The 17,249-nt window shown below is 38.2% G+C and overlaps 1 protein-coding gene across 2 annotated transcripts in view; it reads right to left on the minus strand.

Annotated features, from left to right (window-relative positions):
* UNC13B (unc-13 homolog B) overlaps window positions 1–16,609 on the minus strand; it is a 125,330-nt gene extending 108,721 nt beyond the window's left edge. For both annotated transcript variants that reach the window (XM_021715059.1, XM_021715060.1), the window contains exons 1-2: window positions 16,387–16,609; window positions 1,234–1,542 (exon numbers count right to left, since the gene is read on the minus strand). In XM_021715059.1, the coding sequence (XP_021570734.1) occupies window positions 1,234–1,542; window positions 16,387–16,430 (353 nt within the window). In that variant the 5' untranslated portion in view covers window positions 16,431–16,609. The remainder of the gene's footprint in view (window positions 1–1,233; window positions 1,543–16,386) is intronic.
* Between the last annotated feature and the right edge of the window lie 640 nt (window positions 16,610–17,249).

Here is a 17,249-nt window from a genome sequence, read left to right on the forward strand (position 1 = left end):
ACTCCAACTCAAAAAAAAAAAAAAAATCTAAGGTTCACAAAGAGCCATCTCTCAGTGGATAATCAACCCAGTAAGAAGGCTGGTCCAGCCACTGCACTCCAGTCTGGGCGACAGAGTGAGACTCCAACTCAAAAAGAAAAAGAAAAAAAAGAAGGCTGGTCCAGAGTTTATCTTCTGAATGATCTGCCTATTATATGAGCCACCAGAGATGACAGAAGACCAAAAAGGGAAGGAGAAAAAGAAAATACATTTATGTCTTCAGAAAGGTTTCCTGGCTTTTACCATACAATCAGTATTCACTGCTCTGATCTTTCAATGAGAGGCTTTATTATCAGACCATGAAGTTTGAGAAAATTCAAGCTTATCTTTTACCACTGTACTCCAGTGGTTTTCAACTGGGGACAGTTTTTCCCCCTCTCCTCCAGGGGGAAATCTGTCAGGAGAGAGTTTTGATTGTTACATTTGGGGGCTGCTACTGACATCTAGTATGTAGAGACCACGATGCTACTAAACATCCTATAATGCACATAAAAGCTACCTGCAACCAAGAATTATCTAACCCCAAATGTTAATAGTGCCAAGACTGAGAAATTCTGCTCTGTCCCAACCTATCAGCTACTATAATCAATTTAGCTCAATAATAATAGCATTTAAACTCTGTACTAAACTTCATTATAAGACTGTTAAACTGATGTGTTTTAAAGTTTTCTTCTTATAGACATCAATTGGCAGACACACTGCTAGGCCTTGGGGAAGCAGAGAGGTAGGTTAAATCTGGCTTCTAGATCAATTCTTTCTTAACTCTGTCTTGGTTTTCTTAGCCAGGGTAAAATAAAACAAAACAAAATGTTCACCAAAACCGCTAAAACATTCATAGGTAGAAATCAGACAAAGCACCCACAGCAGCCCCACTGAATGAAATAACCTGGCTCAGGTCAGTTCCAGACTCAGAAGCTGCTATATACAGGGTCAACTATTAGCTAAAAACTACAAACTCAGGAAGTCCTGGTATACTGTAGCTTACTAACTACAAAGATCCCAAGTGTTCTTCAGAGATCTCCAAAATATTTTGGAAATTACACCAAAAATTAAAGGAAGCAATACAGAGTTGAGCCTGGGTGTCCTGACCATACCTAGCTGCATGGAAATAAATGAAAAGCGCTTATATTCAGCAAGACCACAGGGCAGGTAATAAGGAAGTCAGGTAAGTTCCTCAAGGCAGCTATCACCTACCTCTCCTGGGGGCCTAGGTCTTTGTGTAGCACCAGATCTGGGGGAGGGTGGTTCAAGGCATCTTCTTTCACCTCCCTGGGCTCGAATGCTGTCCCCTTCTCTGCTCCACCTGTCATCTCCAAGGCTTTCTCTTGTTCTCCAAAACCCACTTGACCATCTTTGGAGAGGCTGACAGAGCTGTGGCAGGAATGAATTGAGTCCCTTTCCCGACGGTCATCATCTTGTTCATGATACTGGTCTAATTCACTCAGCTGAGAGCTTCCTTGACTCACGTTACAGGAGGAGCCATACCTACTACTGCTGGTGGGGCTGTGAGAATAAGAGAGATAGATGAGTAAATAAATGCAAATTAGGAACTAGGGCAAAAGCATGGATAAATCCAGGATGATTGCATGAGTGGCAAGAATCACAAGTGGGAGGTTCCTGGGAACAGACAACCAAACTACAATCTACAAGAATTAATATCTATTCAGCAGAACTACAACAGGAAAAAAAAACACAACATGCTAGGTTTTCCAACAGCACTTAACCTCAGCCTTGTGCTCGAATTTGAAGGGTATTTTATCTTTATGTGTTATTTGTGAGTAGGATTAAAAATTACTGGAATGGCCTGTTACTTATTTCTCAAACTCCAGGACTCAAGCTATCTCCTGCCTTGGCCTCCCAAAGTGCTGGGATTACAGTCATCAGTCACCACGTCCAGCCTTGTTACTTGTTATCTTGTTACCTAAAGTTCTTTACTCAGTCTTCTAAGAAACTTGTCCAGTGGCTATGATTAAAATTTTCTAATTTCCACATAGTAAAATGGAGTAAATGACCTCCACTCTCTGTATTATTTATTAAATCAAGGTCCCCATTTCTTCTTCTTCAATTGTAAATGTTTATGCCTGGACCTTAGGATGAGCAAAGGAGAGTGAACATGTTTCTTCAATTATCATCTCAGCCTCCTCATCTGCAGGATAAGGTAATAAGCCATTGGAAGACAGAAGCCAGGAACAAGAAATTTCATAGGGGAATGGTCATATCAATGTGAATGCTAAATGATATCCCTGGCAGCATAAGAAGTGTTCCAGTGATAAACTTGTTCATCTATAACTGAGCTGCTCTCAGGGAAAGCAGTTTTGGACAAAGTTCAACCCCAGGATCTGGGCCACGGTCATATTCATGCATCTCTGTATCTAAAGAGGGCCCAGCCAGCTCTTTCTCAGTCACCTGAATTCCCATGCCCAGAAAGGAAATTTGTTACCTATTATAGGACATAGCAGTTGTAGTAGAGAAAATGACAGTGACGGTGGCAAAAAGGGCAGAGTAATAGAAGAACAGTATCCAGAAGTTATTCCCTTGAACCATATAGTCTATCATCTAAGGGATTCCGTTCTTTTAAAGACAGAGGGACTTAGTGATGATCTACAAGATGTATCCCAACCCATTTGGATATTTCAGTCTCAAGTCAGGACCCCTCATTTTATCACTGGTATACTGCTGAAAAGCTTCCATTCAAAAGGACAGGGAATTTTCTTACTACAGAGTCAAGCCTTTACTAAAGGGCTTATGCAACCTTGGCCAAATGAAGTAAAAGCATTGTGATTTTTCAATGAGTTTTTTGTAAGGTTCTTTCCAATTATCTGTATTTTTTTCAGGCTGATATCTGATTCTCCATCCCATAACAGAATGGGTACCAGGTCACTATTCTGAGTAGTTCCCAACATATATACACATATATTCATACACACATACACACAATCTCTAAAGCTCCTGACCAACCTGTTTGGGCCAAAGTATCGTACTTCATTTTAGGGGAAATAATAGTACTCTCTGTACATGGATCCTGTGCATTGCTAAAGACAGAAGAACTACAGCAAAGGATAGCTCTGAGATCTTGTGAGAATTTCAAAGCACTTATCAGACATCAGTCTTAAGGGTAGTAAAAGGTAGAGACTTATACCCTGGAAGAAGCTATGCAAATTCATGTGGAATAGGATGTGAAATACAGATTATCCCACGCTTTTGCATCTTGTATTTTACTTAATACCCTCATTGCCACTGGAGAAATTACCTTGGAAGACTTGAAAAGCAAAGTTAGTCTATACCCATTTACCACAAGATAAAAGTGCCTAAGCCCTGTAATCCTGCACCTTTGGGAGGCTGAGGTGAGTGGACTGCCTGAGCCTGTGGGTTCGAGACCCGCCTGGGCGAGACCTCATCTCTACAATAAATTAAAAAAATCAGCCAGGCGTGGTAGCGCATGCCTGTAATTCCGGCTACTTGGAAGGCTGAGGCGAAAGGATCACCGGAGCCCAGCAGGTCGAGGCTGCAGTGGCCAGGAGCGGCCACTGCACTCCAATCTGGGCGACAGAGTCAGACTCCAACTCAAAAAAAAGAAAAAAAAAGTGACTAAGGCCCAAGGAAGCATCCTAGCCTATCACATAGTTTTAGTTAATATATACTACCAACTACTTTCTGCCTCTTCCTGCCCTCCTTTCTTCATTTCACATTATACAAGGCAGAACAAACTAGGATGAGTAAATCTCTCAGCCTTTCCTTTAAGCAGGAAGTTCCTTGTTCCAATAAATGAATTACATTTGGCTTAGAGAGAAGGGAGAGGATGAAAATACCCACACATTAGTTCTTGTTACTTAACCCCTAATTAACATGAAGCTTAGGTGCTAGCAAAGACACAGGAAGGATAAAAAGCAAGCTATGATTAATCTATCACTAAGTCATTTGCATCATAAATAGTCAAATCCTTAAAGCCATTTATGATGCTTGAGTTGAGAACAGGCCTTTTGTTGGTCATTGGTTCCTTGATGTCATTCAGAGTGACTGGCTGCTGTATATTCAGAACAGAGTCGGTCTTAGCAGGCACTGCCTCCTCTTGTTTTTCTGGCTGCTGGAGTAGCTCAGAGACAGAAGGACAGGTAGGGCCAGAGGGGTTGCCTTTGATATACCTGTGTTCTCTGGATGCTGGGATTTCCTGCTGGTTTTCCACTCTTCCAGGCTCTAGAAGCCCCTGAGCATACTCACTTGGCCTGGCCTCCAACTGCTCAGAGGTCCCAGAGGGCTGAGTATAAACTTTAGCTGGCTCAGCACTGGTCCCAGATATTTGAGAAGACTCCAAAATCTTGTTAACTTCACTGGAGATACAGACCTGATCACTACTAATAACTGAAACTGAAGGGGAAGATTCTGTGGGCATTTGTTCAGGGCTCCCTTTGTTCTCTTTTGGCCATGGAAATGAAAGATCCAGCTTCTTTCCAAACCCTAGTTTTTGATCACTTGCTAGTAAACTCCCTTTCCCCTCACTATTTCCCTCAAATAGAGTTGACAGCTTCTTAAAACTGGACATTAAGCCAGTCTCTGCTGCTCTGTTGCAAGAGGGGGTAGGTGGGGAAAAGAAAGAGCTCAGTGGTTTCCTATGGTCAGTAGCAGAGGATGGGAAGCGGAGCTTTGGCCAACTGTTCATGTTTGGGATCTCAAAACGAGGTCTTGTCTGCTCTGTTTCCTGAGACACTGCAGAGGAGTCTTTTTGGGTATAAAGTGTCTCACAACTTTCTTTGGCACAAAGTATGGGTTCTTTCAGCTGAGGATGAGAAACATACACTTCAGTTTCCAGTGTGGTGCTCTGGTTCACACTTGCCTTGCTGACCAGCGTAGTATTAGTTTCTAGTGAACTGGTTGCATGCAGCTCCAAGAAGTCTTGGTTTGTGGAGGTTGTTTTAATAGCTGGCTCTGGCTCAAGAGGAAGAGGTAGCTGAACTGGAGGAAGCTCTTCGGCAATACGGGAAGAATCCTGATGCAACTGTGTGGGCAATAAAATAGTCTCTGCTTCCAATGATGCCTCTGTGTCTGTTCCCTGCAATATCCCCATGTCTCCTTCATCACTGAGAGATAACACTCCTTGCCCAGTATCATCACCCGAGACAGAAGATGTAGCAAGTGTTTTAGAACGTTGGGGTTCTGGAATATTTTCAGGAGTATTGTTTTCCATTTTGCTTGCTAGTTTAGGATTATCTGTCAAGGTATCCAATTCTGACTTTTCACTAACCACAGTCATTCTACCGTCATTGAGAGTAGATTCTGAATTGGGTGCTGGAGAGTCAGTGTCTCTCCACAAACTTTCTGGAGGTACTGTTCTTACAGCATCTCTGGAACAGTCAGTTTGAAGCCATGAAGTAGCTGGGATAGATGATTCTTGTTTGCATGTCTCTTGTTTGGGACTTCTGAAAATTCCAAACAACTCGTCTTTGAGGGGCTGAGATGATGCATTAGAAGACAGAGAGAAAAAGGAGTTTTTCTTTGGAGATTTAGCTGAGGCAAAAAGTCCAGAGAATGTTTTGGGAGGTTCAATTAAGCTCCCAGAGAAAGATTTCACTTTGGTTACAAATCCTGAAAGCATGTCCACTGAAGAGCCTAACACTGATTTGTCTTCCTCTTTACCTGCATCCTGGTTCTGAACGTGCCCTGTATACCCTGGTTCTGGAGAGGAAGAGGCTGGCTCTTGGATCTGTGGTAAGGCCCCATTAGGGGACTTTTCTAATAGCAAGTTCAATGAGTCACTAGTAAATCTGTCATTTTGGTGACAGTTAGTACAAGCGTCAAAATCACTGAACTTTTCAATCAAATGATTTTCAGGTGAAACAGACTTGGGCAGTGAGTCATTAGGGAAGTCTTTCTGGTTGAAAATCTCTTCTTCATTAGGAGTTATCCTAAGGGTCTCTGGGCCAATGAGGAATGTTTTGGCCTGTGCCTGAAATTCTGGTGAAGGAAGAATAATGTCTTTTTGCAACTGATTCATCTGGAAATCTGAAGATGTCCCTGGTCCATTACTAGAACTCAGTTTTCCCTGATAGTCCTTCTCTACATTAAGTTCATCTGCAAGGGAGGTAACCTCAATGGTGTTCATGGAAATACAAGGTGCCATTTGCTGTTCATTAACTACTTCCTGGGCTATGCTATCTCTATGACCATCGGAACCTTCTCTGGTCATCGTGTCACCAGTGTCTACAAAAACATCTGCCTTCTTACAGGGCTGGGAAGTCACTGGATTGACAGTTGAATGACTTTGTTTTTCTCCAGGGGTCTCCTGCTTTTGATCCAAAAAGGACAAGCTGAAGAAACTAAAAGTAGAGCTACTACGAGGTGCATCCTTCTTGACGCCAGTGGTGGAAAAAAAGGAAGGAAGTGTAAATAGCCCTTCTGCTTGAGATTTGGCTCTTGGTAGAGTAGGAGAGGCTCTGTTCTCAGATTTTTCAGATCCAGTCAGAAAAGAAAAGATACTCTTTTTAGTTGGTAATTCTGTTTGGGATGAAAATGTTGTAGGAGTTGAAAAACTCCGGTCTCTGTCAGAAAAATGATCCTGCTCATTTGAATTTTTCCTATTCAGAGTATCAAAAGATATTTTATTATCTCTTGAAACTTCTGTCACTGTAGACACACCACTAATTTCTACTGAAGAATCTCTGGAAGACTCTTTGAGAACACTTGTTGAGAAAGATGAATTAGGTGACTGCTGGATTAGGTGGTCTCTCAATGGTATCTCTTTTTCAGTTGAATTATTACCCTGAATCTCCCTAGTTGATGGTTCCTTTAGCCCACTGTCATCGATAGTAGTCTGTTTGTTCAGTCTTCTGACTCTAACCTTCCCTTTAGAGGAAACTGGAGCAGCAGGAAAGTTCTCAATACCCTGGCTAGTTAGCTGTATGGGAGCAGGACTTGACCTGCCCTCCTCCTCCTTACTAGTCAATGAAGAAACAGACATATTTTCAGTTGTCTGTACAGGAGATACATTGGTTTTAAAGAAATCCCCAAGAGTCCCAAGAGTACCAAAAAAATTTGAAACACCAGAAGTTTCTTTCTTTTCCTGAGATGATATCTTAACAGTTATATCCCCAGTCTTTTCTAAGTTTGGTGATTCTTCTTTATTCACCTGAGTTTTAAAGAGGTTCAAAAATCCAGATGTTTGTTTTTCATTTGCTGTTTTACTTACTGATGATTCTTCTCCTCGGCCAAAGAGTTTCAATGCACTTTTAAATAACGTTCTCTCAGATTCTTTGGAAGACTGGTCCTGGGGAAGCTCACGATTCTCGTGCTCATCCCTTTTACATTGTGGTGCAAGAGGAACTGAAATAGAGTCAGTTGTAATGAGTTCATCATCTTTAATACCTGATTTGGTCCAAGGAGTTGTTTGGCTTACGTGTACATGAGATTTCAATGAACTTTGTTTTTTCACATGAATATTTTTATTTAAAGGGAATTCTTGCCTTATATTTTTAGCAAGTTTTGCCTTCTGAACATTGGATATTACCTTTCTCTCTGAATCCCTGAAAAGACTTTCTTCCTCATTTTGTGGGCTATCTTCTAATTGCTTATTCAAGATTAATGACTGAAGGCCATCATTTGTGAGCTCTGCTAATTTTGACTGCTGATCAATTTTTTGTACAGTCAAAGACTCTAAGGATTCAGGCTTATCAAAATTTAAAGTACTTCCAATGGAGACACCTAAAACAGAAATTACTGAAGTCACTTTGTTCATTGATGATGTCTCTTCTGCTTGTTGTGAGCCTTTAGCTATATTTTCAGAATGAGCCAAAGAGGCAACCTCTTCCAAAGAAGACTGGAAACTGGAAAGGTGAACCGATGAATCTTTAGCTAAAGCTTGGTTCTTCTTTCTCTCTATAATTTGATCTCTATTTAAGACATGACTACTAATAGATTGAGAATGGTTTCTGAGATCCAAGGTACATTCAAAGTCTTCAGAACTATATGGCCCTTCTTTGAAAGATCTTAAATCTCCTTTAAACTTTTGAGGGTTATAGCCTGAAAAATCTAATGGTTGATCCCCGCTCTGGCCATAACTTGACTCTTCAAGAACTTGTGAAAAGGTTTCTAAATTTAGATAAAATGGTACCTCACTTCTTGGCAAAGCTACAGATAAATCTAGAGGGTCATCATCAACTGGTTCCTCTTCAACATACCACAATATTTCATCTTCCTTGTCAAGTACTTTAAAACTGCAGGCAGAAATAATGCTGTCATCCAACATAATACTTGATAGCTCACTTGTCTGTAAATCACAATTCAAATACTCTTGATAAGAATAATCAGGTATAAATAAATATGCATACTGCCCAGTAGAATCAGTGAGGAAAGAATAGATATATTGACCATCATGAAACATATAATATCCATAATCTCCATCCTCTGATGGCCACCACACTCCATTTTCAAGACATGACAACCATTCCTGGTACTCATAACCAAAACTTGAAAAAACAAAGTTTTCATTCATTCTAAATGTTTCTTGATCAGCTATGGGGCACATGGTCTTCTCATAATCTGAAGAATAACTTAAGTCAAGAGGCAATTCTTCTAGTGAATTCTTAATCTCATTAATTGGAAGATGTCCAGAATTTCCATATAATGAGTTAGCTTCCCACATATCACCTCTTAATAAGTAATCTTCATCAAATGCTAACTGGTCAGATGATTCATATGGTAAGTCACACCAAATGACACTGTTTGGATTTGTTCTCCACTCCAAGATATTTGCATTTTGATCTTTTTGGCAAAAATTTATCACTGGGTTTTCTGAGTCAAGCCACAGGAAAGCATCAGCTGATGGAAATGTAGTTTGATTCAACATATAATAAACTGGTTGAAGTTTTCTGGAATTTTTAGATAAATCTTTTATGTCAGAGTCCCATTCAAAACAGAAAGGACTGTTCATCTCTTCAAAAGCCTGATGGTGGTTTGATTTATTTAAAATGTTAGTATTTAGTATAGGAGAATTTAACCCTTTTGAATTTTCACATAGTGTTGTCTCGAGAACATGGTTTGGCATTGGCTTGCTAGTCAAAGATTTCTCTAAGAGGCCTGGTTGAGTACTTGGAGCACAGTGAAGTACAATGTGCTCAGAAGAGGGGGGATGTTTTTCACTTTGCTGGTTTTTCAATGCAGGAGAGCAATGATGATTATCAACCCCAACATTTGAAGCTGATATGTTTTCTTTAGGTAATAAGAACCTTTTTATGGAGCCAAAAGTTTCATGTTTTTCAACATGGTTCCCCTGGTTCTCAGAAGTCACACATGAAGTAGCAGGGACCTCATCCAAGGATAAATGCTTATCTCCATCCAAACTCTTCGTGTTGCCCAAAGACGTGCACTTTGTTTCATCTGGTTTACTATTATTTGATATCAGGTTAAATATTCCAGAAATTAAGCTTGGGGTACTATTCCTGCATTGGGAGTCATTGATTTTCATATTAAATTCTTGTTGACTAGACAAATTTTCAGGAGAAGAAAACCTGTTAAACAGGCCAGAAAGGAAGCTTCCTTGGGTTCTTTTTTTAGAGGTTTTATCCATAAGTTTATCTTCATTAGTTTCATTAACCAATGTGGATTTTGAAATAGTGGAGATAAATGCTAATGAAGAGTCTGATCCTATTGAAGATGTCACTTGTATAAGATTCTTATCTTCTCCTGAAGGATCTGAAGTTATGTGTTCTTTGGGCACAACTCCAGGGATGGCTAAGGCATCTCTTTTATAATTCTCCACTACTGCGTGGTCACCTAGGTTTAATTTCTCTATACTTCCAAATTTCCCAAGATCATTATTAATATTTACAACAGAATCAGACATTATAATATTAAGTTTGGCATCTTCAGGACAATTTATTTGGTCATTCTTACTAAATTCCTCTGTACTGTCAAATTTCTCTAGATCATTATGATTATTTGGAACTGAGTTAGAATTTATTGAACTAAGTATGGCATCTTCAGGACAATTTATTTGGTCATTCTTATCAAATTCTTCTGTACTGTCAAATTTCCCTAAATCATTATAAATATTTGGAACTGAACTAGGTTTTACTGAACTAAGTTTGACATCTTCAGCACAATTTATTTGGTCATTCCTATTAAATTCCTCTGTTCTGCCAAATTTCCCTAGATCATTATGAATATTTGGGACTGAACTGGATTTTACTGAACTAAGTTTGGCATCTTTATGGTAATTTCTTTGGGTGTCCTCATCAGTGGTTACCAGTGAGCCATGAAAACTACAGTCATTAACAGTGATATGGCTGTCAGTGAAAGGAAATTTAAACAAAGGAAAAATGCTTCCTTTCTCTCTTGAATCCTGCTGCTTTTCAGAATGACTAGGAACTCTAAAAAATGGAATATGTAGTTTTCCACCAAAGGAAAAGGAATGTCCATCTTTCTTAGGGCCCCTTTCTTCTCCATCTTCCTCCAACTGGTGAATTTTCATAGATTCTGACAAAGTTTCCTTTGAACAAGTCTCAGGAGAATTGAGCAAAAACTGGCTAAATGATTTTCTGAGTGGTTCAAGGAAATCATCATCACCAGTAACTTTTTTCTCCTCTACTGGCTTTGAAGAAGTCTCTTTATTTGTAGTTCTATTGTCAGCTACATAAGGGTGTCCTAGAGTATCTTTGGCACATATTTTTGGTTGATCTGGTAATAGAGACAAATCTATAAAGGTTCTTCCTTCCAACAGACTCTCAACGTCATCTTTCTTATTTACAAAACTAGCTAAGTTTGGAGGTTCACTGGTCACTTGGGAGGACAACAAAACCTCACTTGTGGGCATTTGGAACCAGGCTGTAGTTTCTACATCACTCCTATTTAAAGCAATAATGCTACTACCAGGATTGCCAAGAGTGCCTTCTCTTTTATTTGAATCCAAACCACACCCAGAAAAATTTTCTTTTCTGGGTGGCTGGCTCTGGTCATCTTCTTTTTTGGTTTCCTCCTTTTCTGAAAAGATCTTTAATGGATTTAGCTTGCTGAAAACAGACTTTATAACTGAACTCTGACTCTGTGGAGCTGAGTCCCTTCCAAAAGTTTCTGTTGCATCCTGAAAGCTTAAACTCCCAATTTTATTGTCCATGTGCTCATTTTCAGATGTTGTGTCATTTCTGCCTATATTCTTATTATCATCTGTTTGAGAGGATAATGGAGGTTGCATGGAAATATCCTTCTCCAACACTGACTTGGCACTGGGTCTAGATCCCGAATTAATTGTCTCTATTTGATTAAGAGTTTCTGTTTTCTCTGGAATTGAATAAACCAGCTTTTCCACAGAGGTCGTTAGATGCTTTGTGCCTGAACCCACCTTTTCCGTGAGTGAACTGAATAAAGAACCAACAGCACATTTTACTCCAGTCAACTCAGGGAAAGAGATGGATTTGTCCTTGTCATTCTTGACAATGTTTACAGGTGGTAGTTGAAGTCCAGGAATTTTTTGTTCTGTATCATCAACAGTACTATTGTGTTTATGTGCTTTTTTAGTTTTTGAAAGGGAACCAAATCTATTAATCTCCTCTTCCTTCTCTGCTAAATATTCTGACACAGTTTCTACCAAACACTGAAGCTCGTCCATTGTATCAACATAGTCCTCCTTGTGTTCCTCAATAGAGGAAGGGGTCCTCTCTTTCATGGGGCACTCAGATAGATCTCCATGTGTTTTTGCATCACAATTCATTCTTTGTAACGGCAAAGCTGGGTTTACTACATAATATTCTTCAGCAAAGTCTCCAATATGATGGACACTAGATGGATGCCATGTTGGTGATTGTAAACCTTCTTGTTTATCAGAAATGGGAGAATCGAAAAGTTCATCAGAAGTAGTGCTGGTAGAATCTTCAAGAATATCTAATGGAGTGAAATTAGTGACATGCTGGTTTGAGCCAGATGACTTCTCACAGCTCCTTAAACAACTGGGCAGATCATAATCCTGACTTTCCAACTTAATGGTATGCATGCCATGCTTAACTACAAACCCATTTTTGTAGGGATACAAAATTGGATAATTTTGCCTCTTCTTTTCATTGTGGCAAAGATTATAATTTTCAGTATCATAATATGTACTTTTGGAGTTAGTCTTAGTTCCAGATTTCCCATCACATTGCCTTCTCTCACTCTCTTCAAAATGACTGTATAAAGGTTTCTTTTTTCTTCTCCTATCTATTGTATCATATTTCTGAGGATACCTGGAGAAAACAGACGTGTCAAAATTCAAGGGAGCAGAAAATTCAGTTAGTTGGCTCTGAGATGGTAGCTTTTTACAATTCTTGTACTTTGGTTGTTTTTGTTGTCTGTAGTATTTATCTGCTTTGGAAAGGGTTCTAAGTTCTTTCACCTCAGCTTCCTTCAAGTTTATGTTACTATTTTCTAGAAACTCTTGTGATATGTTACCCTTTATCTCCTCATATATATCTTCTTGTTCTTCATAGTCACCATCAGAGAATGTTGGAATAATCCTAATTTTGTCATTTTTAGCCTTTGAGCCTTGTCTGATACAAGGGAATACAATTAGAGGAACAGTAAGGCAAAGAAAAAGGGAAAGATGGGAGAAAGGAAGAAAAAGTTAAAAGATTTAATACATGCTCAGTAAGAAAACTAGAACAGTAAAATTGCCAATTTTATAAAAAACCATTCAGACTAAAAAAATATGAAAAGGAAATCCACATGTTCTTAAGTCTGTATTACATCAATGTAGTCAAATAGTTTTTCCCACATTGGAAAAAGAACAGCTATAATAAACATTTTTAAATGCTTCAACTTGCAACCATTTGTCACTGGTGAGCTTTTTAGGATATTTTATTTTTTAAGAAACAAAAAAATTAAATATGTTTTATCAATATCCAGAATGTATTTGTAATGTTAAAGTTTAGAACTGTTAAGAATACCATGAGACGGGCTTGGTGGCTCAGCCCGTAATCCCGCGCCTTGGGAGGCTGAGGTGAGTAGCTTGCCTGAGCCCAGGGGTTCGAGACCCACCTGGGCAACTTGGCGAGACCTCATCTCCACAATAAATCAAAAATTAGCTGGGAATGGTAGCGCGCGCCTGTAGTTCCAGCTACTTGGAAGGCTGAGGCAGAAGGATCCCCAGAGCCCAGCAGGTCGAGGCTGCGGTGGCCGGGAGTGTGCCACTGCACTCCAGTCTGGGTGACAGAGTGAGACTCCAACTCAAAAAAAAAAAAAAAAAAAGAATACCATGAAAATAAATCAAAGAATTTTAGGAAACCTAAATTTGCTGATAAGTTTGAGTCTAAAAAGTCAAGCTGTTAATTTGCTTAAAGTTATATTTGAGGTTATGTAGCCAAAAATATCGTCAAACTTATTTCTTATAATAAAATATATATATAACAAAATTGTTGACTATCAGAAGTCAAACCTTGTAATACTACCAAAAAGAGCAAATAATTTAAAGCATTATAATTTGTGTGTGAAATCTAAAGAAAGAAAATCTGCTAATTACAACAGCAGAGGCTACAAGTCCAACTTAAATCAATGAATACAGAAAACAGCCAATCTTTCTTTCAGTTAGGTTAGAGATTGTCTACTTCATGTATACCAAGGTGGGGATGTAGACAGGGTCTACAGCCTAGGAGCGTGTCAGCTCAGTATGTTCCTTTATAGTCTAACATCCAACAGCATTTATTTAGGAAACAAAAAGATCAAAGTGATTGCTTAATCACTAAAAATCTTCCAAGGCGAGAATGGTATCCTCTTGACCCCTCTCAACACTAGAAACACTTTGGCTATATAATATCTAACAAAGTTCAACTCCGTTGCCAAACCCCAAATTATGTAAAAATTCTATTATTCTGAATTCATCAGGCAAAAGCCCACCTAGTTAAGTTAAAAAATTCAACTTAACACACTTTTTACATGCAGTTTTAATTGCTTCCATTATTCCACCAAAATGTTTACACTTTTATATTTACTGGAAGGTACTTGAAAAAACATTGTTTACCTCAAGGATTTTAAACTTTCTTCCTAAAAAACTGTAATGTAAGGAGTTAGACTATTTCCACGAGCTTAGTGTTTACAGTAAGAGAACAGCTATCACACTTCAAAATGTTTTAAAGGAGAAACTATTTCAAAATATTGAGTTAAAAATATCTATAATAAAAAGTTTATTTAAAAATCATGTTAACTTTTCCTCTGCTTGGGATGATAAGATTATTTTCTTTTAAGTCTCATTCATATACAGATACAATAAAGATTAATTTACATGAGAATAACTAAAGAAAAATTTTAGGAAAAAATATGCAACTTAAGGTACATCACTAATGTTCCTCTAAGTGTTATTTATTATAGCAGTAACCCAGGAAGTAACCAAAATGATAGTAAGATAATGAATAGGTAAATTAGTTTGTCTAAATGGAAGAATATGCAGTTATATAGGTTAATGTACCATAATTACTACTCATTTGCACAGTTAATGCTTGCAAACACAGAGGGGCAAAAGAATTTTTTTTCTATTATGTTTTTTTTCTTAAAGTAGGACCATATAAACAACAAGAAGTAGGCACCAACTTCAGTAGGATTCTTGTCATGTTTCTTGTTAGAATCAGATTATAAAGAATGAGAATTCTATGTTGTGGTTATGGTTTATATATTTAAAATTTTCATAGTATATATTTCAGAGATGACAGTAAACTGGGACAGGATGTTGTCTAGGAGGTAGATGGACTTCTGAGGTTCATGATAAAAATTTACTAGTGTAGCAGTTTGGTGAAGTAGGCACAAAAGAAATGAGACCATCTTATGGTCTGGTGAATTTTAGAAAAAAAGCATAAGTTAAATTGGAATGGTTTTATAAAAACTAATCTCCAATCAATGAAATAATTGATTCAGGCAAGGATCAATGGATTCTAAAATAATTAGGTAAAAGTTTGTTGTGGAAACAGGTTTCTGATACAGTCTCAGGTATCACCCCGGATATTATTAGTTACAGAGGAGAAAAGGTAATTTTACGTTGGAGATTCATGGCCTATATCATATTTGTTAACCAAGAGATCAAATGAACATCACTAATAATAAGACAAAGTATGTGCTTCCTGAGTACATTGCAAAGGAAGCATCACCCTACAAAGCAATTTTGCTAAAAATGTTTAACTTAATTTTAAATATGAAGAAACAATCAGACAAAATCAAATTTAAGAGGCATTCTCAAAACAACTGGCCTTGACTCGTCAAAAAATGTCTTGAAACTCCAAAAACAGTAAGAACATTTTGCTAAATTAAAGGAGGCTAAGAAAACATGAAAATCAATTGCAATGCACTGTAATTCTTGATTGGATTCTGTATCAAAAAGGAAAAAATTTATATACAGAGCATTACTGGGATAACTGGAGAAATTTATATATGATCTATATATTAGATAATAACATGGTATCATTACATTTCTTGAGTGTGATCATGGTATTGAGGTTATATAGGAGAAAGTCGCTTTTCTTAGGAATAACATGCTGGTGAAATAATATGATATTTCCAACTTTTAAACAGTTCAGAAAAAATATATGTGTATATGAATATATATTAGAGAGAATGAAATAAAGTAAATGTGATAAAATGTTAACAACTGGTAAATCTAGGCAACATGAATATGGGTGTTCATTGTATTATTTTTTCAAATTTTCTTTAAGTTTGAAATTATTCTTCAATGTTGTGGGAGGGGAGAGCACAAATGTATATAGTTGCTTTTATTTTCCTAAATATATGAAAATAGTTTATGGAAGAATACATAAGAAACAAAAATAGGAAGAGAACTAGGAGACAGGAAGGGGATGGGGTGGAGAAAGACAGAAAATGTGGGTGAGAGATTCTTTACTAATGCCATATTGCACCGTAACATTTTTTTAACCATACAAATACTTTATATATTTAAGAAATTGTTAGAATAAAATTAAAACAAAGTTCTAGCAAAAGTACTGAATCTGCTGATGGGATCATATTGGTTTTCTTCTAAAGTTCCCAGGAAAATACTTAAGCAGGACGGCTTCTCCAAACATTTAATATCTGGGATTTTCTATTTTAAATCTTGGTGAAGGGTGTATAAATTCACTGAGTCAGGAAGGGGGATGAATACACCCCAAGTAGGCATGACCTCACCATTTGAGAATCACTGATCATAAAGAAAATTATTCCTGATAGCAACGTATAAACGTGAATGTGTGGAAGAGAAAAAAAAAAAAAAAGATGAACAATTTACACAAAATGACTATAGCTTGGCATCATACTGCTACACTTCCACTACTACCTGAGGTTAAAGCACCTAAATCCTTGTTGTCAGTGGTATCATGGGACCTGAATACTAGAAAGTACTTTGTCCACAATACCCACCTGAGGCCTCGCCGCTCTGGATAATCGAGGTCATAACTTTGCATAGAGTCATTGCAAAAGTCTCTGCCCTGAAGTAGAAGCTGCTGTGGCAATCGCACTGGCACGGGAAACTGGTGCACAGAAGCATTGGGTTGGGAAGTCGTATGGTAAGGAGGTGGGATGCTATTGCTGGTCTCACTGCGATAGTCACTGTCTCGGTCTTCCACGGCACTATCAGGGTCTTCAAAAGCTGTGGAATAAGCAAAGTCAATCAAAGCACCCAGCTTTATTTAGTTCTTCAGAATTTCTTCTGCTTCTAACTTACTCACCACATGTCTGGACCTTGAGAACAAAAGCAAGCTGAGCTGCATATGAGATCAGTGACCTCAAAGCCATGAGCAGAACTGTCTCAATTAATACCCACAAATCTCTCTCCTTATCAAATGAGATAAGACACTTGGTTTCATCATTTTAGTGCTGATTCTTAGAGGAACTCCAGTTGTGTTTTCCCAATGTGAAATTCTCTGGAATTCTGTTTCTCTAACTATTATAACCCTATTTAAAATCTTCTAAATGTCACAAATGAATTCTGGTCCTCTACTGATTGGGAGTGGAAGGGAAAAGGGAAATAAGAACATTTCCATATCTTAGTAAAACAATTTTTTTTGTTTAAAGTTGCCTTGATGTTTTCAGACTTTAAAATACAAAAATACATGGACCGAACCAAATAAGCACGTTCGATATCAGAAGTTGGTCCTGGAAATCAAGAAGGTCAGCACCAAGGCTTAGAAGTTAAGTCAGGCCGGGCTCGGTGGCTCAGCCTATAATCCCAGCGCTTTGGGAGGCCGAGGTGAGTGGACTGCCTGAGCCCGCGGGTTCGAGAC

Source organism: Carlito syrichta, unplaced genomic scaffold (genome assembly GCF_000164805.1).
Source record: "Carlito syrichta isolate Samal-C Ts95f unplaced genomic scaffold, Tarsius_syrichta-2.0.1 Scaffold306593, whole genome shotgun sequence".
Taxonomy (NCBI): Eukaryota; Metazoa; Chordata; class Mammalia; order Primates; family Tarsiidae; genus Carlito; species Carlito syrichta.